The 27,677-nt window shown below is 39.9% G+C and overlaps 1 protein-coding gene and 1 long non-coding RNA gene across 2 annotated transcripts; one reads left to right on the forward strand and one right to left on the reverse strand.

Moving 5' to 3' along the window:
* Positions 1-2,725: 2,725 nt before the first annotated feature.
* Positions 2,726-4,266, reverse strand: LOC148100247 (uncharacterized). The gene is made up of 2 exons (XR_015719815.1): positions 4,072-4,266; positions 2,726-3,422 (listed from the first exon to the last, which is right to left on the reverse strand). It is a non-coding gene; the product is annotated as an uncharacterized LOC148100247 (long non-coding RNA).
* Positions 4,267-7,452: 3,186 nt separating this feature from the next.
* On the forward strand, positions 7,453-24,433 carry lifra (LIF receptor subunit alpha a). The gene is made up of 18 exons (XM_006789892.3): positions 7,453-7,621; positions 15,438-15,657; positions 15,824-15,960; positions 16,277-16,430; positions 16,622-16,900; positions 17,056-17,185; positions 18,074-18,216; positions 18,323-18,471; positions 18,622-18,775; positions 19,027-19,091; positions 19,360-19,591; positions 19,821-20,006; positions 20,949-21,050; positions 21,202-21,348; positions 21,527-21,676; positions 21,861-21,954; positions 22,117-22,183; positions 22,330-24,433. Exons 2-18 carry the CDS (start codon positions 15,549-15,551, stop codon positions 23,017-23,019), a joined length of 2,988 nt encoding a protein of 995 aa, XP_006789955.2. The 5' UTR covers positions 7,453-7,621; positions 15,438-15,548; the 3' UTR covers positions 23,020-24,433.
* Positions 24,434-27,677: the final 3,244 nt, after the last annotated feature.

A 27,677-nucleotide genomic window follows, 5' to 3' on the forward strand; every position in this document is an offset into this window, starting at 1 on the left:
CTTGTATGGTATGACATGAGGAACTCACAACTATGTGAACAAAAGGTACAAACTCTCCCTCACAAACATCACCGACTGCATAAAAACCAGTGGGCCGTAGAACTCATTCACAAAACAATGCTACCCTTACTAAAAAAACACAGAATAGGACATGCATATCTGCATTTTTCACACAGTACTACTGATTCTGTTTCCTTTCTGCTTTGAGTGTGAGGGTTCTAAAGGTTTCCAGCACTATCTTTCCATCTTTCTTTTTCATCCCACATACACCATATATATACACCATCCATATATATATAGCTCAGGTGGTAGAGCAGCTCAGCCACTAACCAGAAGGTGGTTTGATCCCAGTCTGCTCCAGTCTGCATGCCAAATATCCTTGGGCATGCAACCCCATGTTGCTCTGCAATGCATCCATCAGAGCGTGAATGTGTATGATTGTTAGATAGAGCACTTAAGAGTTTACAAGAAGTGCTTGTGTGAATGTGTGTGATTGGGTGAATGAATTAGTCGTATAAAGCGCTTTGAGTGCTCAGACAGAGTAGAAAAGCGCTATATAAGAAGCAGTCCGTATACCATGTACGTACGACTACACGCCTCTGGAGAGGCAGTCGCAAGTTCGATTCCCACCTGGGGGTGTCTGTATCCAGTAAGGGTCCTAGACTAGACCCACCCATGCTAACCAAGCCTACCTACCTACCGCAGACATGAGCGAGAGACAGAAATATGAAGTCATATCAGCTCGGATGTTGCCCGGATCAACAAGGTCTGTGTCAGGTGTCGAGGAACCGGGCACCCGGATCAGAATTGGGCTACTGGGGGCATTAGTAGGCAAGAGATGAAATATATATAATCGCCATAGCATAATGTACATTATTTATGAATAAAATGACATGAAACATGAGACTTAAGTTTGGCTGCTTTGACAGTTACAGTCTGCACTTTGAGTTGTTGTTTTTTGTGTTTTTTGTTTTGTTTGTAGAAACTGTTCTGTGGTCAACCCACAGAAGGGACACAAAGAGGCAACCTGTATTTTAGACCAGTGTACACCGGTAGCTGTGAATCCTCTTGGTCTTGGCAGCCTCAGTGACTCTGCTGAATTCAGTCACAAACGTCTCACCAACACTGCACATATAGTGATGGTAAAAAAATAAATATAGAACTTAAATATATAAAAAAATACTTTTGTTTTATGATGTTGTCAAAACACCCTTTCCCCTTAGCGTGTCCAGTGGTGCCAGTTAAGTTGACCACTGTTGCTAATGCCTGGAATGCCACTGTGGTATCACAGAGTGAGTATGAGAGCTATTCCTTCTTGGCACTTGCTTGCCAAGTAGACCTTACCAACCGTTAAAAAAAATATATCAGTAATTTGTGCACATTTAGCTTAACGCAACATAAATGTATTTATAAATAACACTGAAAAATAACTCACATTGACAAAAGAAGGTTGATTTAAAATGTATTTAGTGAAAGTAATGATTTTATCTTTCTAAACTCTACGTTGAATGCTTGCAACTGAGTTAAGTGTATTGTTTGGAAGTCTATAGGCAACCTTCTGTAAGCATGAAAGGTCCTCTAATGATGAAAGAGACTTGTTGAAATATAGTTTCCCATATATATTCTGTTTTTAAAATAGATGCAATTTTGTATACTTGTTACTTATAGTTTAAACAATTTTAACAAACACACCCACACAGAGAATTTTTAAACATAAGATGAAGCTAAATGTGGACACACAACAGAGAAAAAGAGCTCTGTGCCTTGGTATTACCAGGTTGAACCAACAGGGGAAGTAAGGAGTGAAAGGCAAGAAAGGCAGAGCCACAGGTGGCTCAAAGTGGCCTCCAGAAAATGCAGTCACCAGAGGCTGTATCCCCTACGGTGGCCCCTAGAGACAAAGCACGTACAAACTCCAAAACACTTGCAAACTCCAAAACACTTGCAAACTCCAAAACGCATGCAAACTCCAAAACACTTGCAAACTCCAAAACACATGCAAACCCCAAAGCACGTGCAAATTCCAAAACACAACGGAAGTGCTCCAGGACGCTAGGGGCAGTGTTGAGCTCGATTTGCAAAATAAACGGCAAGTTTGTCTGTATGGGACGGTCTAGTCTCTGTCGCGCTTCCCAGGTTGCCTAGCAACCATGATACTAACCGCTGGAAACGTGTCATACAACTTTGTTTGACAGAAATGAAGGAAAACATATTTTGTTCATTTGTTTGTTTGTTTCTACAAGAGCTTTGTGTGATTTGATAAGTATCTGAGGTTGAGACCACAGGACAGTAAAACATGATTTTTGGGCTTCATTTCTGTACTGAACAGTCATTTAAGATTAGTTAGTAAATAACAATTAGCTAATGTTGTTCATGAGACTAAAGTCATATCACTTTGGTAATGTAAATATAATATGGCCAATATTATAGTTATTATATTAATCATTATTAGCTATTACAGCAGTGAACATGAACTCTGTGTCAAATACTGAGCCTCAGTACAGATTCAAGTTGCAGTTATTTATAGGTCTTATCACCTTAAATCTTCCCTCAAAGACAAGTATCTTTGACAGTGCATATATAGGTGTATCATATATAAGAGAGAAATGTTGTTCCTTCAGTATGTTGGCATTACTAAATTTGGCTCATTGCTTACATACGTGTGTAAAAAGAAATTATATGAGCTGTGATAACTGTTTCTGATAAAATGAAGAGTAGACTGATATATTGAATATTCCTTTATTGGGTGAGATATCAGACCATGTCATAACTGCTTTAAGTCATACAGAATAGATATCAGAGCCTTAAACAGGCTGACTTCTGCTAAATGGATCAAACTGGGCAGAAAGTCTACAAACACATAGCATCATTATAGAATATGATGTAACACTATAGATCAACTTACCTCAGAATATATAAAGCATATAAACAATTACAGCAATATGATGCAACAAACACAGCACTGCTACTAATCCAAAATACTCAAAGCTTCATAGAACTGAAACAAACATTTACTTTTAGGTCCATTCAGCTGCTGATACATACTTTAGGTTTCTGAATATTAAACTTGTTTCTTCCTTTCATAGTGTGTAACTTGAAGGCCCTGAGTACTTTCTCCCACACTGCAAACACTGGAATGATAAAATTATTTGAACATTACCTAATAAGACTGATTCAGGACAGACAATTAGTTATGTTAAACTTTTCTAGCAGTCCTTCACAAACAGGGAACAGTCTGTCTATTCTCTCCATCTGTCAGCTGCTGCTGGCTCTTCCTCCTCCTCTTCCTCACACACTGCTGAGTCCTGGTGGATCATCAGGGGTGCAAAGCCTCACAGATGATGTGCAGCAGTGAGTCCCTCAGTCTGTCCTCACTCTGGACACTTGCAGTTGTCACACATGGAAATCAAATGCGTGATAAGCTGCAGGATTCAAACACAAGTGTAACTTATAAATACACGTTCATACTTTTATTACACAATCAGAGAGAAAGAAAAAGAGAGAGAGTGCAGGACAGACAGACAGGTGACAGTCTCAGGTGTATACACTGCTACAAAACAGCACAAAAGAAGGAGGACTGTGTTATTACGAAACAAGAAGAGTTCCCAGATGGTACAGTGGACACATGTGTGACTCCTGTGATTAAAGCATCTTTCTTTCAGCTTAACGAGTGAACCGTCAGCTCGTTCAAACACACGTTAAACTCCATTTGGCTCGACACCACCGAACAGAGGCAGCAATATAACATAGCTAACATTAACAGTGCAGTGAATCCTGCTTGTGCCGTGATATTCAGGACTGCAAACCGAGCAGCATCACTGACTTTCAGCCTGTTGTGTTTGTGGATATATGACTGACTTTAATTATCCATAAAATCATCACATTCTCTGTAAGATTAAAGTCAACTATTGAACGGCGTATAATTTGGAGTAAAGGCTTTAAAACCAAGTTAGTACAAACATCGCTAATGTCACATAACTTTCCCGACATGTGGCCAACAGTAATGTTTTAATGTTCTTCATTATAAAAAACATTTGCGCATAAATAAGTGACATAATATTCAGTACTTACTTCTGAAAGTTTACTCTTCGGCGGCTCCGCTTCAGCCGTTTTTTTCGGCAAAATTATCCACACCACAGCCGCGCTATGAAATCTGGGATATGTTGGGCCATGAAGGCTACAGCGACCCATCTTTAAAATTCAGGGAAATTAAGGACGCATTTGAGGGCCGCATTTCGAGCAGCCTTTGAATTGGGACAGCCTTCGTCGTGTCGCTGTGAGGTAATCGGCCTTAAAATGCGGCCTTTAAGGCTGCAGACCCCAAATCCGGTCATTGGTACATCCTGGCTTGTGTAGTTACTAGGTAACAAAAGCTCAACACTGCCCCTAGCGTCCTGGAGCACTTCCGTTGTGTTTTGGAATTTGCATGTGCTTTGGGGTTTGCATGTGTTTTGGAGTTTGCAAGTGTTTTGGAGTTTGCAAGTGTTTTGGAGTTTGCATGTGTTTTGGAATTTGCAAGTGTTTTGGAGTTTGCAAGTGTTTTGGAGTTTGCATGTGTTTTGGAGTTTGCATATGTTTTGGAGTTTGCAAGTGTTTTGGAGTTTGCAAGTGTTTTGGAGTTTGTACGTGCTTTGTCTCTAGGGGCCACCGTAGGGTATCCCAATTCAGGGTCTGCAGCCTTAAAGTACGCAGCCTCAACGGTCCACAAGGGCCGCGTACTCAAAGACCGCTAAGGCCGGAAGTGCGAGGCTTGTAAAATGGGACGGTCTAGCCTCCGTCGCGCTGCCCAGGTTGCCTAGCAACCATGATACTAACAGCTGGAAACGTTTCATACAGCTTTGTTTGACAGAAATGAAGGAGAAAATCTTTTGTTCATTTGTTTGTTTGTTTCTACATGAGCTTTGATCATTCTCTGTAAGATTAAGGTCAGCTATTGAATGGCGTATATTTTAAAGTAAAGGCTTTAAAACCAAGTTAGTACAAACGTCACTAATGTCACATAACTTTGCCGACATGTGGCCAACAGTAATGTTTTAATGTTCTTCGTTATTAAACATTTGCACATAAATAAGTGACATAATATTCAGTACCTACTTAAAGTTTACTCTTCGGGCGCCCCTCATCCGCCGTTTTTTTTCGGCAAAATTATCCACACCCACCGCCGCGCTATGAATTCTGGGATATGTTGGGCCACGAAGTCTACACCGCCACGTCCTTGAAATTCAGGGAAATGAAGGACGCATTTAAGGGCCGCATTTTGAGCAGCCTTCGAATTGGGACAGCCTTCGTCGCGTCGTTGTGACATAATCGGCCTTAAAATGCGGCCTTTAAGGCTGCAGACCCTGAATTGGGATACAACCAAAAGGTGGAGTGGCTCAGAGGCAGAGGTCAGCCAGGTCAAAAAAATTAACAGGACGGTCAGATGAACTAGTCTTATTGATTAACGTAGTAGATCCTTTAATCTGCTGTCATGGTGGCATTGAAAACAAGTATATGAACTTGCAGCAATGGAAGACGATACCATGGCAACCCACTGACACACCTGAAACTACCACTGAAATCAGACAAAGGGAAAGAGCGAGTGAGGGACGGAAAGAACGCCTACTTAGAAGGGAGAGGCTGAATACTTAAGCATTTAAAATGGTGTGGCATTTTCCCAAACAACATCCATTTGTGGTTTCCTAACTGATGAAAGCAGATAAAGCTAAGTTGTAAATGAATTAGAAGTGCCAGTGATTCATCATCCACAGAAGCTGGAGAAACAGGAGATGGGGAAGAACTTACAGTAAACACTCTATATTCACATTAAAAGCAGTCAACAGAATAAACACTTGCTAATTGTATTTTTTTCTACAAACTCCAGACTTGGAATTTTGAGAACCATACCCAAGTTTGCCAAAAACAATAACCAGGAGATAAACATTTTCCTGCTTTTGGCAAATTTAACTCCCTTTTACAGTAATGTACACATATCAACATCATTAAACATCTGGTAGTCATAATGACTTTGGCAGCAGAGGTTTCCCTGAACTTCATCGATTGTGAGAAGACTGCAAAAGAAAAAAACCCAGAAGTGGTGTGCCACCCACAGCGCCAAGATCTTGACATTATTTTCCAGGTTTTTGTAGAGAACAGACTGAAGAGATTGTTTTTCTACATTCTTAATAATTCCTAATATTTCTATACCACTGCCTTAAAATACACATTTATTATTACACTTTGTGTGATGATAAATGGATAAAATCAGCATTTCTGTCCATCAGTCTGCACAGAACAATATAACAAAGATTTTCTTTTTTCCTTTTTTGTATTGAAAATTAAAACTACTTTACAATAGTCTTCAGTCTCTCACTTTAGAACTTTCTAGAATGGATTTGGATTTCGTTACAGTTTTGCTTTTTTTTAATTTTTGAATTGTTTGAATGGGATTTATGATTTTCTTTTTTCGGTGGGTCACGCAGGGCGAATCTGAGACTTTTGCCAGCACTAATTTCATGTTGTGTTGGTTGTATGCTTTTGGGTTACCTTTGTCAAGTTTAACAATCACAAAAATCAAAGGTCATTTGTTTTCTGGCGGAAAGACTTTCTTTGAGGATTGCATCTGGCTTCCTCATTTTTAACCAGTCTCTGGTGCTGAGAAGCGTGCCCATGCCATGATACTACCATCACTATCCCTGAAAGGATTCTCATTCTTTATCCATCCATTATGCTTCTGAGAGCTCTGTCACAGTTTTCTACAGAGAGCTCCTGGGCTTCATACCTTGTCCTGACATCCAGTATGAATTGTTTGACCTCGCAGGTCTAAAGGTCTCCTTTTTCTAAACTATGTTCAATCAGTCTATTTGGACTAAGCTCTGGTCCAATCTAACAGATAACTAAAGCAAAGAGAATGAAACAATAAGTGGAAGAATTTTGTTTTAGTACAACATTTAGCCTATTATTTCAAATGACTGAAATTTGTGGAAAAATAAAAGAAATGCTTAAAAAATGTACACTTTAAAAAAAACCTCAGTTTTTTGGGGGTTATATTTCTTGTGTTTAATCTGGTTTTAAATGCTTTTTCTCTCTATTCTTCATTTTTTTTACTTAAAAGACATAAAACGCCCAAAAGGGTTGGGCTTTTGATTTTGTATTAAACAACAACAACAAAAACATTTTTCATCAGTTTAAACAAAATGTTTAAAAAGTGTTATATGGATGTCTTTGGAACCACATGACACACGCACAAAGTGAAAATAAATAAACAATAAATCAATTCAATTCAATTTTTTAAAAATTATTTTTGGTATTTTTTGTACTATCATAGAGTAATTGTTTTCTCAGGTTTGTCCTGTGTGTCCTGAACGCGGCACGACAACGCCCTCTCCCTGTGTGAACTGCAGGTTACAGGAATCCTATTGGCTAGTCCAGACGTCTGTCCCTGTCTACTCGCGGTTCGCTGTATTCCAGTAATCCCAACCCACTCGGGAGGCACTGGGCACGGTCCAACAGCACGGCAGGGACAGGGGCTGGATCGAGAAGATATCGTGGCTCTTTAATTATTTATCACGTCATTCAGGAGCAGGATTAATTGAATATATATCCGAAACATCAACGAAAACCAGTTCTCGTCGCATCAGAGGTAATTTCGCTGTTATTTGTGTTCGGACGTCCTGCTAGCGATAGTTCGTTTAGGGCAGCTACTCCAGCTAACAGTGTTTTTCAAATATCGGTGGCCTGTCTGCGTGTGTGTGGTGGGTGGCTTCTAAGTGACTTTACAGTGACTGTCGGCTGACTTTATCCGCTGTTATTATAATTAAAACTATTGTTAAGAAGTCAAGGGAAAATGAAAAACAGTTCATATTTAGTTACCGTGTAGTTACATATAATTACAGTGTGTGCGTTTTTAAAGATGCGTTTGCTGTTGCGGTATTTCCCATGCTTCTCACTTGCTAATGCTAATGATGCAAACTGTCCGTCCTGTGATGGTGCAGTTGGGCTGGTCTGTTAAACTGAATCAGCCACAAATTCACATAATAGTTTAAAAACGAATAAATGGATGACGGTTACAGCTTTTGAATGTTTTGTTGTGTATTTGGGACCCACAAATTTGAACTGTGTATGGTGATAATGTATATTTTGTAATTATGGGATTATGGTTTACAGATTGAGAGGTCAGTTTCTTAATCAGGTAGTCAGTGTGTTGCAGTATGGATTGGGTATTTGCCGCCTCTATCTTGTGTCTCTTGGTATAAAACAGGTCCATGTTCATTTTGAAACTAAACTGTGAACAGATAAAAAAATATGCACAGACAGGTAAAGAGATCCCCTATCTGGGAACATACAGCATGTTCTTACAAAACCCTGGGTGGGTATTTTATCATACTCTATCATACCCTACCCAGTAGCTGCTTAATATTACAGGCAACAGTTCATACCATTTGTGACACCTAAAATCAGGGATACAGGCAGCGCACAGTTAAGGTGCCAGTGAATCAGCAGGCGATCCTTCTTAAGTGTTAAAGTATCTGCACATGACAAGTGAGGCAAATGATCCCTTGTTGCATTTTATTTATTTATATCTATTTGTTCAAAGCTAACAGAAAGCTGTCACCCTGTTATTTTTAACTTCTTCATCTTTTCAGTGATAGTATTACATATATTATTAGTATAATATACATTATTGCGTCATGTAGTCTAGTAGTTTTATGACTCAACATGGGACACACAAGCAGCAGACACCATAACGATCTGGAATAATATGTTTCACCTACCCCTAACTGGGAGGACAATAGGTCCCCTGTTGGTTTGTTTGCTTTGCAAATGGTCACTTGGTTGTTTCCGCTAGAAGCTAACCTACTGCTAGTTTGCATAGTTCTCTTTTTGGCTTGCTTGATTTAAACTGTAGTCAGTGTGTGTTTATTTGGCTTAAGTCAGAAGCTAGGAAGCAAAAAACGTAAAAACAAATTATATGAAGTGAGCTGTACTCACTTCCAGTTGTTTTTTTTAGATTAGCATTTTCATCCATAAAGAACTACAGGGAATAGGGAAGGAAGGAAATGCCTTGTGGTTGACATCCAAAAGCTACACACACACACACACACACACACACACACACACACACACACACACACACACACATACACACACAAACACACACAGAGGACTCAATGTCTTCTTTCCACTGAGGTCAGAGCACCGACATTTCACACGGACACTCATTTGGTAACTTTCCCTGTTTTCCACTTATTCTCTAACAAGCATCCGGTCTTCCCCTCTTCCCATTTAAAGGTCGGACATAAGTAGCTGAAGCTTTAGCTCGTGTTTCAAAATGTCACTTCAGCTACATAGAGCCACTCAGTGCTTACTTCTTTGGTCACAGTGGTCACTGTATGACAGAGTAATGGCAGCTTTGCTGAGCGTAGGCTGAGAACAGGCAGACAACTGTTTCCCTGGATTCGGCAAAGGAAAATCTTATCAAAGGTTTTGATTGCCTTTTGTTCAAATAGTATGCATCTGTATGTACATTTGAGCAGACATAAAAATGATGAGCTCATGCAACATAGTCCGCTACCTGGGGCAAAATGCTTATTGACAAAACATTACAGCATATAAAAGGTTTATCAAACAAAGTTACATCTATTTAGGTAGGTGTGGTATTTTTCTAAGCTTTTTGTAATGTTTTGCTTGAGTAGTTGCTTTTTAGCTTAAAGCAGTGGTGGTTTGGTGTAATTTTGGCTTTGGCTCTCATTCATTTTTATTTTCGTCCTGGTCTCAGTTCTAGTGGGAACAACGATCCCTTTATATGATCTTTAAACGTCAGGATGTCTTTTGGTACATTTACAGGAGACAGATTAATAACTGTTACTCTTACTTTGAAAAGCATTTCTCATGTTCTGTTGGTGTGGGGAAAAATATTGTTGGAATCTGGAAACTTGTAACTATAATAATCTTATTCTTACTTTATGTCATATGAAATAAAAAAAAAAGGTTTAATTATTAACTCCCCTGGGCAAAGGACAAGTTCACTAGCCAGGACACATACATACAAAACCTTGGGAGAAAACAAGCAGCCAACTTTGCGTCTGTCAGTAACTGTTTGTATTATTTGTGACTTGTGAAATCCCAGAAGCACTAGAAATGGGAAATGGGTGTTTGAATATTAATTGACATTTTAACAATTTGACGTACGACATGTTGGAGAAATAGTTGCATCACATCAGCAGCCAGTCCTGCATGGTGTATGGAAGTACACTTGGATATTTTCCATGGCTTTCCCCTAAACGTGGCTTTACACAGCTGCACAGTGTGGTGGTGTGGATAGAGGCGCAGGCTCAAATACAATGGCTTGTGTTTCACTGATTGTTCATTTCTTTGGTCCCGCTGTATTAAAAAGCAATGACGGCTCTGCTGACTGTAGGCTGGAACACACACAAAGATTGCCTCCACATTTGGCTAAAGATAATACTATCAGTCACAGGGCCTCATTGCTCTTTCCAGTCTGTATTTGTAAGGTCATTTGTGCAAATGAACAAGGGCAGAAATCACACAACCACAAAGTATCTCCCATCGCCTGAGGGAGATTAAAGTGTAATTCATCATAATATTTATGTATATAGACAATAGGATTTTTGTAATATTTTGAGGTGTTTCTGTCCAAGCACAGGTAATTCTGTCTCTGTCTTCTTTTTCAGTTTAGTTTTCAGTTTTTGTTCAGTTTTATTTTGTCTTCTGGCCTTGATTGTAGCATCAATAAGAATCTCATAACAATAACAGTTTTTCTTCCAACTTTTCTCAGTTCTTGTGGGGTTTTTTGTTGTTGTATTTTTTGTGTTTTAGTTTGACACTAGAGTTAAAAGAGTCAGTTATGGTGGCCCTGAAAGATCAAACACACTGCAACTTAGAAAAACACCAGCAAATAGAAAAATGCTGCAAAATACACAAAAAAAGAATGGAAATTAGCAGAATTAGCAGAAGTATGTTTTGGTCTGTGAGGGAGAAAATGATGCAAGTTAATTTGTGTTTTAATTGCATGGTTCATATAATACTGTAAATCCATGTTTGCTATGACTGTTAGCTTATCTCCCCAAAAACACTTCCTTTGTGTTTTGTGAGGCTTTTTATGAGCTTTTCTATGTTTTTTCTCTTTCTGTTGTGTTTTAATCAGTTCTGTTTTGCTTGCTTTTGCAGCACTTTTCTTTTTTGTGTGTGTTTTGGTACGTTGCAGTGCTTTTGACCTATCAAGGCCACTACAGTTAGTAGTATCAGTTAGTAATCGCCAAGCTTTAATAGGTCTCTGTGGACAAACATTTGTCATTTACTATAATCACAGATCAGTTACAATGGGCTCTCATGTATACATAGATGTACTGATTCTTGCCATGGACATGCCAGTTACCAGTAACTGGTAATGACATCTCTCCTGTACTTCTTAGAAATGGTAGCTTCATTTGACAGTCAGTCCTGCCTGTGGTATTTTGCGTGGGAGTATACCTGGTCAATCTTCATGGCTTTTCAGAGCCTCTTTACACAGCTGCATATACAGCCGGGAGCAAACTGTGGTGTGGAAAGAGGTGGCAAGCTTGAAGTCACAGTGTTGTCTTTGAGGTGAGTCTGCACTTTTCTAAAATAGGGTTACTGCAGGCATACAGATGAGGTTTAGGCTTAGTTTTTAAGTAACAACATCCTTGTGGTTTTTGTTGTTTGTGGTCACATTCATCACTGCTCCAAAGACAAGAGCCAGAGCTCAGCAGAGAGGTATTGATTTGTGTGCTGATGTGCATTTTTAGCTATCAGTTTCTTGGATGAGATTTCCCAGAATGTACAGACACCCCCCCCCCCCCCCCCCCCCCAATTCCCCCACTTCCCATCAGTGCAGCCGGTTTAAAAAAAAGAAATTGTTGTTGTTTTTGTCTTGTACCCTGAGGCTCAAAGAATTGTGCTAGGGCTTGTAAAACATTTCAACGTGGTGTGAAAATTTGGAAAAATAGTCCTCAAAGAAAGGAGAATGCCCTCTCATGTGGGAAACCATAAAACTTGGAATAAAACTGTTGTTTTGGTGCAAGCACAAAAATGTGTAATAGACTGACTCCACTCAGCTGTATTTATATTGAGCAGTTCCTCTGAATTTCATGTGAAGTGCACATTAATGGCAGGAACAAAACAGAAGATTTTTGAACTGCTATAGCAAGCTCTGCAGAAAGTCCCATTCAATAAATCGCATTAATACTGCTGGGTTTAGTGTGCTTTTTGAATGCAGAAGAAGCAGCTGCTTAGAAAGGAAAATGCAATTGCTATGCATGCAGAAAGAGCTAGATTGATGACCGTGAGGTTTATTTATTCCCGTGTCATGTCTAAATCACAGCCAACAAACAAACATGAAGATATCTGTAACTCAAAAGAAAAAAACTGATGTTTAAAATCCACTGACTGCTGGTCTACTGTGTAGATTGATGTTCCAGTTAATGACTGCCATAGCCTACAGCTTTAACAAAGAACTGTAGTGTTAAGAAACAAACACAAGGCTTTCACGATTTGAAGCACATTATAAATTTGTTCTAATTTATTCCCTCTGCCAGGATAAATAGAATCTTTTTCTTATCTTATTTTGAATCTGTCCTTGACACAAAAGAGTTATGAAATCCAGTAGCTCTCGTACTCTTGTTGTATTTGCAAAGTTTGCAGTGGGCCACGTCATGAATTAATGAAACAGCCATCTAAAAATATATCAGCATGATGCTTAACGGTCATACTCAATGTCACTATGGAGTACTGATAGGATCACTTATTTGGCAACGAGGCTTAAGGTTTTGGCAGGAATTGTTTGCTCATCTATTTGAAACATGTCACGTTATTGCTGCAAAGGGCTTGGTTGTTTTTCAGAGGCGTATTTTTGTCAAGCTAGAGAGACGTTTGAGGCCTGCCCCAGCCTGTCTCGAGGGAAACCAGATGAACTGCGAATGTCAGTGATGGTTCAACACACAAGAACTGAGATTTATATGTGTACACAAGCATGTTCATCAGGGTTAAGACTCGATTATTCCGTCCCTGTGCACTGCGACACATTTTGTGTTAAATTATCTAACTTTAAGAAGAAAAACAGGCACCCAATGTACATCATACATGAGTCACAACTTAAAGTTTATGTTTGCAGGTTTTTTATGTATTTAATCATATTTTAAAGGGGGTGCAAAAAATAGTTTTGTTCTCACATGTTGTGAAATGATAAATGCCTGTCTCATTCTTCTTAAGCTGCTTCTGCCAGACAAGCTGGCAGTTTTATCTAGCAGAATGAATAAGCTGTTTGCTGTAGAGCTATCTAGAATACCAATTTATGTACTTGCATATTTGATAGCAATCTACAATAAGCTTTGGTCAGTGGGTGGAAAGATTCATGTCTGATTAGCTGAGAAAAAGAAAATCGTCACTCAAAGACAAATTTAGAAGCAGCAGAATGTGTCGTACTCTGCAGCGCAGGCCTGTGTCTGCTCTGAGCCTGGTAGAGTGCAATGGGGATGTGAACATCACTCTTGATGACAGCACTGCTGTCAATTTTTCAATAGGGACTAGGAACGCTGGCCAGATCTGTTAACAAAGCTGCTAAGGTGGCAACAGTGAAGTCCTGTAAGTTACAGGGAGGTCAGGGGTCAAACTGAAATGTAATGTATTACACAATTTAACAAAAATAAAAAATAAAAATCAAAAAGTAGAATTCAAAATCCTAAAAAGTTGCAGAGTATTTGAGTGCAGCTGTGGTTTACCATAACAGCTGTGAACAATTTGTGTGGTTTTAGAGGGCAGCCAAACAGACGGTGAGCAGGCCGAGGTGGTACAGGTTTTTGACTTGCAGTACCTGTGGAAGGAGTTTTGTTGACATTAGAATTGAATACACTCTGACATTGCATTTAGTGAAAATAAATGGTTGGGTTGATATTTCCCTGGAAAACGTAGCTCTGCGTGGTTGTACAAGTTATCTTCAGCTCGATCTACACTGCTGCCAGCTGCCTTAACATGCAAGTGTGTCTACTCAGCTTACATTACTTTCAATCAACCCAAGTCCTGGTAGGAATAGTTAAATGTGCTCGTCTATCATAGACTGTATATAAAAGTTGGACATAGGTTGGAGGTCTGTCTGTTTGTATAGAGATGAATGGAAAAATGACCTGTTGGCTCATTTTATCCATGATCTCAGTAAATACCTCCCCAGTGGTTTTATAGTCTCAGCCCGTAGTTTAAAGTTTTATTTAATACAACCTAAAGATAATTTATTAAGTTGTTAGAATAAAAAAGGGGATAAAGCAGGGCGTACTTCAGGGTGGACCTGCTTTCTGATTCATAACTCACTTTGTGTGAGCACACATTGGCCCACAGTGGCTCAGTCGTAATGCCCACAAAGCTCAGCTCAAAGCCTCAAGACAGGACTAACTGGTAATGTTGCCATAGCTACATCAATCTTTTATATTGCACAATGATTTTAGTCAATGGCTTTAATCTGTAGGGTCAAGCAATGCAAGATTATATGTAGAGCACCTGTTAAATGCACAAAAAGTTCCAGCTGCATGGCATACATGTTCTTGTCTTGTCTGACCCACAGCTGTGGGGCTGTATGGTGCTGTGGATAACGTGTGCAAAAGAGCCTCATTTCGAAACCGGGAGGAGACACAGAGTCAGCCTTGGGGCGTCCAAAGCTAGTGTACTGGTAGTGCCGGTTCCAAGCCTGGGTAAGTGGGAGGTTTGTGTCAGGAAGGGCGTCAGGCGTAAAGTCTGTGCCAAATCAAACATGCAGATACGTCCAGCAGCCAAAAGAACCGGCAATGCTGGTGCCACAGTTGTCTTTGTATCCAGTTTGCCTGTATCTTTCTGATTGTTCATAAGTCCGGTTGATAGGAGCAGTGTTAAATCAAAACCCTCCAAAACGGCTTAGAAAAAATAAAAAACTAGGACCTTTAAGAGGAGAACAAGTACAGGATAACCCGAATACCAGGAACAGGAGGATTTTCATAACCAGTGTGTGTGTGATGTGTGTGCTTAAACAGCTGCCACGGCGAAGTTTTTGGGGTTTTTTTTTCTCCTTACAGTTGACTTTTCTTGGCAGTTGTACATCTGGCTTTGGCAAGAAGTAACATAAGAATGGCAGCTTGCAGTGAGGTATTGCAAAAATTGAAGTCAGTTCAACACATTGGTCCCCAGTGAACCCGGCAGTGACAGAAACAAACCTAAAGCACATTTCTTAAAAACACTGTGCGTGCCAGAATATTTTCATGGAAAAAACATTATGTTTACATGACTTCAACCCGGACAGCTTCACAGTGTCCCCAAGTAACTCCCGGTCATTAGCATTATTTTTTTTTCACAGCCAGGCTGTTATTTTCTTTTTTTTAAATAATATCTATGTTTTAACATGATACATGATACATTTATCGTTGTTTTGAACTCTGTCCTTCTGGGTTTTTCCACAGGCCTTCCTCTGTATAGCTTTTGCCTCTCAGGATGTTTTAACACGGTAGTGTAGTGAAGAGGACCATCACTTCATCAGGATCTGTAAGCGGACGCCTGGCCAGTAGATAAAAATGGCTCACTTAAGTCTCACTCCCACCTCAAAGCTTATTAGCAGTGGCTTTGTCTGGCTCCTGTGGATTGTCCTGGGGTTTTCCACTTCACACACTCATGCAGATACTGGTAAGAACTGAAACACGTGAAGGAAACCTTAACTTTAATAAATCAGTTATTCTGCTCTGCTGAATTCATCTAATGTTGAAGGTTTCTTTAATTCTAAGAAGCCATTTAGAGTTAAACTGTGTGTCCTATAATCACTAAACCCTGATGTGATTTTTTTTCCCCCCAGGCCTTACAGTACCTCAGCGGGTGACGCTGTCTCCTAACTGGGGCACACAGGAACTCTCCATATCCTGGTTGGGAGGAGGCGCGACGACCTTTGACCTCATCATTCTAAGAACTGAATTCAATGAAACTGTCTTCTATGTAAGAGCACTTCATTTTCTATGAACTTGTTTTGTTATGGCATTTTAAAGCAATTGTAGTAAATTGTGAGTGTAGGAAGATTTGCTGTACTGGTAACATTGTTTTGAAAATCATCTTTGGTATTTGTATAGTATTTTTTTTTTCTTTTTGAAAAGGTAATCATTATCTTGTGCTGCATATTTTCCTGTAGTGATTGCTTTGATTTTACGTAAACTTTAGGTTTTGTGTGCACTAAGTAGGTGATTTCTTCTCTATGACGGTCGCAATATTTCACCAGTTACTTGTTTTAACTGTGTATTCGGTGTATGTTCTGTAGGAGACAGTCTCTCCGACAGTGAATAAGGTGAGTGGTCTGCACCAGTGGACGTGGACTTCAGTTAACCCTCTGGAGTGTACCTCCCTGTCAGTCAAAATCTGCTCAAGAGATGGGCACACTACAAGTGAATGGAGTCAGACTGAGACACTTCAAGGTCAGTGGCACGGATGTATATTATAGACCATCAGTACCCAGTTAGTATCTGGCATGTTCTCATTAAGGCCTCATTCTTTTAAAATGTATACCTCCTAAAATATTTGCCTTGTGCATATCCGTGTCTTTTTACACCTTACTACTCTCTTAACTCAATTTTTTTATTCTCTCTCGATCTGTTTTCTATTTCAGGAAATGATCACCCCAATAGTGAGCAGAGAGTTAAGGTATTTCCCCAGGACAAAGTTTTACCTGTGGGGGCCAACATCACCTTCTGTTGCATAATGGATGAAGGGATGGTCTTAGATAAGATAAAGTACGACGGGAACACCACGAGCGTGACACGACTGAGCAGGCGGACCTATTCCACTACAGTGTCTAATCTGGTGGCCTCTCGCCAGTCAGGGAGCAACATGCTTTGTTTGCCAGAAGACAGGGGAAAGCTGTATGGAGCAGTTGTGTTTGTTGGATGTAAGATAAACACGTTTGAAATATGTTTAGATCTAATCTGGGTTAATGTTTTGGGCATGGCAGAAAAATATATTCATTTATATCCTTTAATATTTACGACTCTAAAAATGTGACTGAGATTTTTTATTTTTTATTTTTTTTGCCCACATCCCCAGATCCACCACTGCCCATTGATTTTAAATGTGAGACTCATGACTTAAGATCAGCTGTGTGCCAGTGGGGTAAAGGACGAGACACTCACTTGTATGGCAGTAAACGAGGAACTCGCTACTTTGTGAACAACAGGTACGCAGTCTCACTCACAAAAGGGAACAGTAGAACTGTACAATCACTCATTCACAGAAAACATCTGCAGGTTCTAGAATACATGGACATTACAGGGAACCATTACCTGTATTTTTCAAACAATCCTACATTCGTCCAAACCTGTCCAAAACGCATGTTGGATGTTTCTTTTTTGCCACCTAAAGCTTTTTATCCAGTGTCAGCACAAAAACTGCGCCAGTCTTGAAAAAATGATTTGTCCAGTAGGTCACAGAAGCAAAAGAGTCCAACTGCAGTGCCTTAAACCTCTCTCCTCAGGCAAGAATAACATATATAAAATGTACACGTGTGCTGCTCATCAACTAGCATGACCTGCATGATTATAGGCAGACCTTTTTCAGTGAAGAGCTGCGATGATGCTCTCCACAGTACCGTGCCAGCAGTTTTCTTCCAGATAAAAATGCTATGAACCCAGGAAGGGAAAGAAAACAGAAAATTGTTTTTACAAAGTGAGATGTGAAAGCCCTTTCAGCTTTTATGTCCAAGACTTTGCTTTTAGCCATCATCGGGTCACACTTAGTTTGTATTTGAACAATGTGTTTATATTATTTATGACAGTTCCTCTGCCTTTCTCTAAAAATCCTTTTTTTTTTTTGGTATGGAAAAAAAAAAGTAGCCGAGAGAGGAAGACGAGAAATATAAAACACTTAGGCAAAGAGGCCACTTGCCTCTGTGAGTCCATTTGATAGCAGATTGGCACACTTCCAAGCCTTTTACAGGAATAGCTTGAACGCTGGCCAAAATGTTTTTCATTCTGTGCCTTTTCTATATGTTAGAAAGACAATTTGAAGTGATTACATTTTATTGTGAGTTGCTATGCTTACAGCAAATCTAATATGTCTTTTTTAGGGACTGCAGTGAGGTCAACAAAGATGTGGGACAGAAAGAAGCAACCTGTACTTTAGACACATGGGAGGGTAACTGGACACTGGTAGCTAAGAATCTTCTCGGTCAGTACAGCCTCACGGACACTGCTGAACTCAGTCACAGAGGTAGGTGGCTCAACCTTAGCTTCTCACCATCACTGCACATACTCTTCTGGTAAAAAAAGACATATAGACATATTTCTGATGTTGTTGAATCACTCTTCCTCCTCAGTGTGTCCAGTGGTGCCAGATCTGCTGAGCGTCGTTGCCGATGCCTGGAATGCCTCTTTGTCGTGGCATTGGAAGTACGACAGTTATTCTTCCTTGGCACTTGTCTGCCAGGTTGAGATCACCGCAACAGAGGACGAAAAACTAATAAAGGTGAGAAGGCTTGTGTATGTTGTGCAATATGTCAGACATCATCACTTTGATTCTTCTAGGACTGCTTCCTACCACATTGCCCTCAAGAAATGCGAGGTCATGTAGGATGTTCTCTCATTTGTGCTTATAAAATCGAATGTCTGTTTCCAGCGTGTTTTCTCCGGTGTGGGTCTGAGGTCTGTGTTTCTGTCGGACCTGTATCCTGATGAGCACTACAGTGTTAAAGTCCGCTGCGGTGCCCAGCAGAATTTCTGGAAGTGGGGAAACTGGAGCAAACTGTCTTCCTTCAAAACTAAAACCTATGGTAAATTATTTATTTGCGGTATTGCTTATTTTGGCAGAATTAGGGATGCAAGTGGTTATTATTTCCTAATTTTATCAATCAGTAATTTTTTTAGTGATTAATTGTTGGGTGTCTGCCTGAATTAATTCAACTTTAAGGAAATCTAGGAAGTAAATTTGTTGCTAAATACTGGAAATTTGAAGTCCTTATTTCTATAGGACTAGAGTCTCTGAAATGTAACATAACGTTTGTATGTTTTTGACTTTTCTCAGTTCCTGATACCCCAGATGCTTGGTTATGGTTGAACACAGATAACACTGGGAAGGTTGTTTGGAAGGTAATGTGTTTTTTTTTCTTCATCTTTGACTTGAGCTGTTTTAGATTTACGTGGTCATTTTAGACAATTTGCTTTATGCATGTATAATTGTGGAGAGCACAGATTCATCATGTTGACTACAGCTATAATGCACAGACAAGTAACATGTGCATTTTCATTCGTTATCCTGTTTCGTTTTACCACTTTGACACAGGTCACTGTTTAACGTACCATGAAATGTACCCCAATAAGAAGAAAGCGATTTAATTTCTTTCCTGATCTCTTTTAGCCTCTAACACGAAGACAGAGCCACGGTAAACTGACACAATATGAAGTTTTCCTTTGGAGCCCTGAAGAAAATCGAGCACTTGCTCCGGCTGTAACCTTGCCACCGAATAATTGGTCTATGGCAGTCAACCTCACAGAAATCGCTTTCTTCAGCAATAACGGCAGCGTCGTAGCAAAAGTCACTGCGAGGAATGATGCGGGATCTTCTCCACCTGCAAGAGTACATTTGACAAGTATGTGAAAGTGGGAGTGTGTGTGAGATGTTTATCTTATATTTCAACAGCACACTTGACCTAATGTGACATTGCTGGGAGCTTCTAAGGAGAACTTTCTGGTGTTTAAGCATCTGCTTTCACTTGTATAACATGTGTCATTGTTGAAACCCTAAAGTAGCAGTCTGTTGTGTAGAAACAGTGAATAGATGTGGCTTCTACATTGCTAAGCTTGTTTTCGACTTTCCAGGTGTGGAACCCCTTGCTGCGCCCAGGATCGTTTATACTGACCAAGGTTTTCCCCTGTTCTGGGAAAACAATGCCAATGCCACCTGTGGATATGTGGTAGAGTGGCTTGATGCCTTCTGCCCACAAGACTGCCCTGTAGAGTGGATTAAGTTGCCTGCTGGAACCACTAATGTTTCCATTGAGTCAGGTATGCAACAACTGTCAGCCTGTGAAAACAGAGCATTGATTTCAGTGGATTTTAGCACTGCGCTGTATGTGTTTTGATTGTTGGTACAAACTTTGTTGTCTTTCTGTTAGTATTATTCTTGACTGTGTATAGTAATTTCAGGTCTTTTCAGACACGGAATAGATAATATTGCTGTCTTCTAGTTTTCAGAGATGAGCCATTTTTATTCTAATGTTCCTCATAGCTCCATTCAAAACAGCCAACAGCATTGATAGAAGGAGGCAAAATTACTGACAGTATTACTACAGTGTTACTACAGTATTACTACAGTATTATGTGTTGGCAATTATTAAAATCTAACTGTATGTAATTGCTCACCTGATTGAAGTGAATTACACATCAAGTGTTTGCTTGCAATCAATCTCGTCTCCATGTCTCTTGCAGGATAATTTGTTAAAGTTACTGCTCTCGTGCTAGATACACAACTCTCAAACTTTGTTACTGATGGATTCAGGAAGCTGCAACTATGTGATGAATTGTTAACTTGCTAATCTGACCTGTCACTGGTACTGTGACTGAAAGCATGTATCTCGTGGCAAAGGTTTGTTTAGACATTCTCCAAAACACTGATATGTTTTAACGAGCTGGGAAACTTAAGATGTTGGAGGGACACCCGTGCACTTGCAGTCTTGTGACTGCAAGTAGTCACTCTTGTGCTAAAAATATTTGCATAAAATGTGCTTGGCTCGAGGTTTATGGAAAAGTGGTCAGAGCGTGCATTCTGATATGGAGAGGTCACATTCAGATTAACAGGAGAGAGTACGCGTCAGAAAGCGGTTTAAGATATTAAAAAGATTTTCAGCTTACAACAACCTCAGTTACCTCAAATAACTCTACTGAAAGGGGCTGTCGAATTTTAAATTGTGTTGCATAACACACAATAATCTGTTTCTCTGTCATCAGCTACGTTCCAGCCAGGTGTGAGATACAACTTGTCCTTGTACAGCTGCTCCTTAGATGCCAGGGAACTGTTGAAGCGCTGGCAAGGATACACGCAGGAGCTGGGTAGGGATACCGCTGCACACTGAAAGCTTATCTTTAAAAACAAACAAGCAAATAAACAAAAACAGTGGCGCTGTGTGTTTTAATCGCGGACAACTTTTCTCCTTCTCGCCATGCTCCTCCAACCTTTTCCCACCTTTTGTGGTTTCCACAGTCCCTTCTGTTGCTTTGACTCTGTCAGCCAGTCAGCAGAACGCTGATATTCTTCTCACCTGGAAAGAGATTCCACTGGTGAACAGAAGAGGCTTCCTCCTGGGCTACAATATTTACAACAGCACTGGTTACCAGTTCAAACTACTAGGTATATTTATGATTCTCCTCCTGTTTAACCAATAAAACTGTTACAGTACAATACTTTAAAAGGACAAAGATCATGAATAATTATGATTTTGCAGTTCATCACAGTGTGTGCATTTTGCTTCTGGTTAATACTTTTCTTCTTCTTTTCTCTCCTTACTCGTTCATTACCCTTTGAACAGAGAATGTGTCTGATCCAGAAACGATGAGCTACACAGCAAAGGATTTCGCAAAGGGCTTCACTAAGGGGACCTTTAAATTTACTGTCAAGGCCTACACTGCAGCAGGGGAGAACACAGGCACCACTGCCACTGTAACAATAGAGCCCTACAGTACGTAAATATCTAGTTTTATTTATTATGTCAGTCTGTCAGCATTATTAAAGATTCCCATGTATGATGCATGCATATATGTGTACTGTGTATGTATGTATCGATAGATAGCGTAATTTGTACTTAGATGTAGGTAAATTGGTAGTGTAGCATTTCTAATACTGTCATTGTCCTATCCTGACAGCTGATTGGCTTATCTTGGAGATCTTGACTTCTTTGGGGCTTGTAACTTTATTACTGGCCATCGTCACTTTCACTTGCTACAAGAAAAGGAAGTGGTAAGACTGTTGTGCTGCTATTTTTGCTAGTCTTTCTCTCTTGTTTGCATGTATGCAAGAGATAATTTTATAATTCAAGGCAGCAATGCAGAGCATCTTTTTTTATTATTATTCAGGCACTTGATATTCTAAATGTTAAAATTAAAATTCTGCTCCTACCAGGGTAAAGAAGGCATTCTATCCAGATATTCCAGAGCCCAAGCTTCCCAGTGATTGGCCCAGGACACGGGTACAGTATTAGCTTAATCCAGTATGATCCTCAGAAACTTCCTTGTGCTTCCTTTGTGATTACAAAAGCTCATTCCCTGTTTTTTATGTGTTATTTTTTATGCTGTCTTGTGAAACAATATCTAACTGACTCTTTGTCTCTTTCAGGGTCCGTTGGACGTGAAGCCATCTCCCCACAGCATGGTGTGTGTTGTAGAAACACCTGAGTATGATTGTATTAAAGAAATGCTTGTCGCCATTCCTGAGGAAGATGAGGATGATGCGGGGCAGGGAATAGGAGATGAGTCAGTTGACACAGATGAACCAACGTCATTACGCTACTATAACCAAATGGTAGATGAGCGTCCCATAAGGCCACGTTTCCCAGACTCGTCTGCTTCTTCTATATCGTCTATGAGTTCAGCTCACACCGATGTGACATACACAGGGATCCAGACCTCAGGGTCTTCTTTGGTCCTCCAGCTGGATCCACAGGGTTCTTCCGAGTGCCACCAACCCCAGCTTGATCGGTCGGTCAGCTATGGAGGAGGAGGCTATCGACCTCAGATGCAACCTAGAGCCCCAAGTGATGACATGGGCCTTCCTTCACCCGAGTCTTTCCTAGAGCCACAGGCTGCCTGTTCTGGGGGCTACAAGCCCCAGGGCTCCTGGCAGTTGGACTCCCCCGTGGATGCTGCAGAAATGGGCAGCCTGGCACCTTCACTGGGATCCCCTACCTCTGTTGCTTCCACTCAATTCCTTCTCCCGGATGGAGAGGAGAATACAGGGGAGAAACGACAGCTGTCGTCTTCAGCAGCATCCTGGCTCACAAACCTGCTGTCATCAACAAAACCATGAGATCATCTCTCTCTCAGTACTAGTCGCCAGGTCAGGGGGTTTAATGTGAAACTATTTTCATCATTACTGTTACCAGTGTCATGTATCGCAAGGCTAAGCCACATAGTCTAGCTAAGTATCCCTTCTGATGTAGCACCACATGATTGTTGCATTTCGACAGCAGCAGTTAATAAGTCATTTTCTGACGTTTATGCCAAACATGTAGAAATGTGTCTTGTTATTTTCTCGTCCTTGGATTATGAATATAAATCTGTATATTTATAAATCAAAACATTTTTATCATGGCAGAAAAACTCCTCAAATGATTTATTCATACCTCTTTCTACCATACTATATATGCACCCTCTGGAGACCCGGTGTCTGATCTGTGACTTTGTGTGATGGGCATTTCCGAATGGCATTTCCTGTGTTTAGTGTGCTTACCTTTCTTTCTTCCTTTCTTTCTTTTGGTGATGTAAGCTTTACTACACTACAGAGAAAAACTGAATGCAACATAGCTTCAAACTTTATAATGGCACCTGAAAATACTTTATAAATACCTTTAGGAAAGGAGCAGTTTTAATTGTTCATGTCTTCTGCTGTTCCACCATTGGTTTAATCTTACCTGCTTTGAGACAGCTACAGGACTGAAGCTCAAGTCCTCTCACGTGTGATTTACAGTTCACAAATAACTATTGAAACAGGGAGATATCAGTGGAACTATGCACTTATTGATGAGAATCATCTTTAGTTTACACAGATGTGGGTGTGGTGCTTTGTATTATGGTCTGGAAATATATGGGTGATAAACCCATCGGATATACACTGTTATAAGCTAAAAACATGAATACAAAGTGATGTATTATAATGAACAAACACACTAATATGTAATGTTTTCTTGCCTTCTGTTTTGCCTTCATTACCAGTAGAGTTTATTTTTATTTTTATTTTTTTATTTGTTTTTTTTTTTTTGCCACGAAATGGATTTCACGGTCAGGCTGATACTTGTATTATCCTGATTGATATTATACATTTTTAACTGATGCAAGTTAGTTGGGTGGGTAATCAAAGTTTTCAGAATTCAACGCTTCCAGTGTTTGCACCATCAAATTTCACACATTGCCTTATTACTCCTAAATGTTGCTGTTAACAATGTCTTACACTAATGTGATTCAGAATTGATTGAAAGTGCACTGTATTTCAGTATCTGGATCCCACCCACACTTTAGTTTAAAGTACAGGAGATGTCATTTGTCATCAGTTTTAGTGAGTGCTGTGGCTTCTCGGTGTGTCGGTGTGGATTGCGAAGATTTCTTTGGTTTCTTTAGAGAGTTCTGCACAAGAACTTGATATCAGTTTGGTAGGCTGTGTTTATGTGTTTACTGTCTTTTGGTCTGCAGTACATTTAAACAAATGTTTTATAATAATAATATATATATATTAGGGGTGCAACGATACACAAAATTCACGGTTCGGTTCGGTTCGATACTTTGGTGTCACGGTTCGATATTTTTTCGATACAAAAAAAATGTTCATGCCTTTTTATTAATTTGTCATTTATTAAATTTTCACGGCACATTCTGCACCACATCTCTGTGCGTTCATCATTTGTTTGAAGCCAGCTCACCTCCTGCAACCACTTTTCCGAGAATACGCGCTTCTTTTGTGGTTCGGACTCCTTCTGACATTTCTTTGGAGGTGGAGGAACACCAAAGTAATTGCTTAAAGGAGCTTCTTCGACATCTTTAAGAGTTCTAAACAAATGTCTGTCCTCCTCCTGAAAATCTTATGTAAGCAAACACGCGTTGCAACTTCTTATCTTGTGCGGGTTTTTATTTTGACAGCGAATGCGCACCTGCGGACCACTTATGTGCAGCCCTGGTTATTTAGCTCGTCATATTGCAGCCACAGAAATTCTTTTGTCCATGAAACCATAAAGCTGCACTTTCTTTTTTCCTTATAGTCTGATTTGTCATAACCTTTCCGTTTTGTGGTAAGCTTTTCTTTGGCTGTCACTTCTTCACCCTGACCTGTCTTATTTGGCTCAGCAGAACTAAAATATATATCCTGCTGCTTTTACACACGCACTAACATAACGCTCAGCGATTCTCTGCGCGATCAACTTCTCACATGTTTAAGCTGCGGGAGATTTCACTTGTCATGTTTGCATAGTAAGCTAACGATTGATAAGACGATGTCAGAGGAATTGGTGCGCAAATTATCATCACTCACCAATCAGTACTGTCGCTCTCTATACACAGTTCACGCGATTGCAAAGTGAAAGCAAAAAACAAGCGCAAATTCAAACGCGATTTCAATATGTCACATATTGACAGTGGCCGATGCCAATGACATAATTACCCAGCTACATTTCCGAAAGAATGCAAAAGCATTGACATATATTTTTCCTTCCTACGATAGCCCGACGGGCAGGGCAGAGATAGATTTTGGTAGCCCGACTGGAAAAAAGCCCCAGGACGTCGGGCTAGCGATTTTGCGAGCCCTGTATCTGATTGAGGAATCACTCATCTTTGGAAAAGAGAGTTTATTACAGAGAAATGTCTCTTTCCAAAATAAAAGCTATACTATACGCTTCTTCTGGGCTATATTCTCAGCAGCATATTAAACATATCAGGTCCCCATAAGGAGAATCATGTGCTAACGGCTGTCTAAATGACTCGGGTAAAGTTTGTAGCATGCCTGCTTGTTTTTGTCTGCTTCCACTTGTCTTTGCACTAGGATGATGTCGGAGTAAATGTGCAGTCATATTGGTTATGTTCCCACTAGTGCTGTCAGCGTTAATCTGAAATGACATTAATGTCACAACACGGCAAATCTCCGTTAACGAGCTACCGCGGATCACCTCATGAGTGGGGCTGGAAGACGTCAACACATTAACGAGCTAACTGCGCTAACACACTAGTTCCCACCAATTGAGCATTGCTGGCACATCCAACATACTGTTTTACTTTTGTCCATGACGCGCTTACCTTCAGGGTCATACATCACATGAAAACCAAAATAGTTCCAAAAGCCAGATCTGAATGAGGGTGGGGGAGGTTCAATTTGCCATGTTGCAACTAGCCTAGCTTCTGTCTCGCTAGCTTGCCCTGCGCTCAGTGAATCTGTGTTCGACTACTCCGCCTAGGCTGCACTGTCGAGCGCAGATCCACTGAGCGCTCAACACAGACAGCATCGTCAGAAGGAAAGTTGATAAAATAAATTAAAAATGTTGTATCGTTCGATACATATGCATACCGAACCGAAAGCACTGTATCGAACGGTTCGATATCGATACGAGTATCGTTGCACCCCTAATATATATATGCCGCCTTTAAAAATTCTATGGTTAGATAAAGGGACCAAAGGAGAGAAATGATAGATAATGACTAGAAATGCTCATTGAATACAAATGAGTATAGAAAGCTTATAATTTGACACAATAAGCAAGATGTATAGTTTTCTTTTCTTCTTTTAGAGTCAGGCCAGGGCTTGCCCGTACGGCAGATGTGGTCTGTTGTTTCTCAGTGCCTCCAGCCAACAAGCTTTAAGCAAACCTACTGTGACATGAATCATGACGTAAACAAACTTTAACTCTGTCTTCACAGACGAACTGATAACGGGCAGGCAGTCAGTCCTCTTTGACTACTGAGAAAATTGTATCCCCCCTTTCTTTCTCTCAGAAAACTGCTCTGAATTTTGATTTATGAGGCGACAGCTTGCATAAGTACTGAATAAGCCGCTTTCAGTATAGGAGATCATCATCTTTCAAGATTATTTTAAAGAGGGGATGTAAATCTGAGTATTTAAACGTGGCTGCATATTCTGTTCCTTTGAAGCTTGCTTTTTTTTTTAATCAAGCAGTGCTTCGAAGGTTATAAGTTACACAGTGTGTTACAGGATTTATGTTGATTTTGATCAACAGACTGGCACCTTTTTATTGTCCTGGAAATCTTATTATTAATGCAACAAACTGTACATAAGTGTGATTTTCTGTTTTTCCCTTTCTTTCTTGCAATACAAAATCTCCTGATGTTTTATATAAAATGGCATTATATTTCCTCTACTATTTAGTTAATGAGAGGAAAATTCAAACAGAGTCAGATTTGAAATATATATTTGTTGTATATAAAGTGAATAAGAATTGTGATCCTGTTTGTTCTTTTTTTTCCCCGTTTTTTTTTTAAGCTTACTCCGCTTTGCATTGCTATCTTACCATAGGAGATTCGCTTTGCCAGACAAAGTGTATGTAAGGCTAGAGATCTCTTCCTTGCAGCTGCAGACGAGCAATTTTGCTTTAAAGTTTCCGCTGTTTTCTGAGATTCAGCTTCCTTTCTAATGAGTGTTTACACTGTAGAATTTTTGGATATGTGCTTTGTATACCAGTGTAAACTTGCTGCTTTACACATCTTCCTCGCTGGCCTTGGATGTCTTTGTGAAATTGATGCATGCTATCTAAAATATCACAACGAAACAGTGGCTTGTAAACTCCTCGTTTATGTTGCCATATGGCTTGGAAACTAACACTTAGTGTTCTGCATGACAACAGGACTGAAAGTATTGTGCATTAAAAAAAAGTACATTATTTCAGGAAATTCTTCTTAAATTCGTGATATCTAGCAGATTATTTTATTCGTTCATTTTATTGAATGAAAACACTACATTTTGTCCGAGTGGAA

This window comes from Neolamprologus brichardi, chromosome 12 (assembly GCF_056152115.1).
Source record: "Neolamprologus brichardi isolate AB-2024 chromosome 12, ASM5615211v1, whole genome shotgun sequence".
In the NCBI taxonomy this organism is placed as follows: Eukaryota; Metazoa; Chordata; class Actinopteri; order Cichliformes; family Cichlidae; genus Neolamprologus; species Neolamprologus brichardi.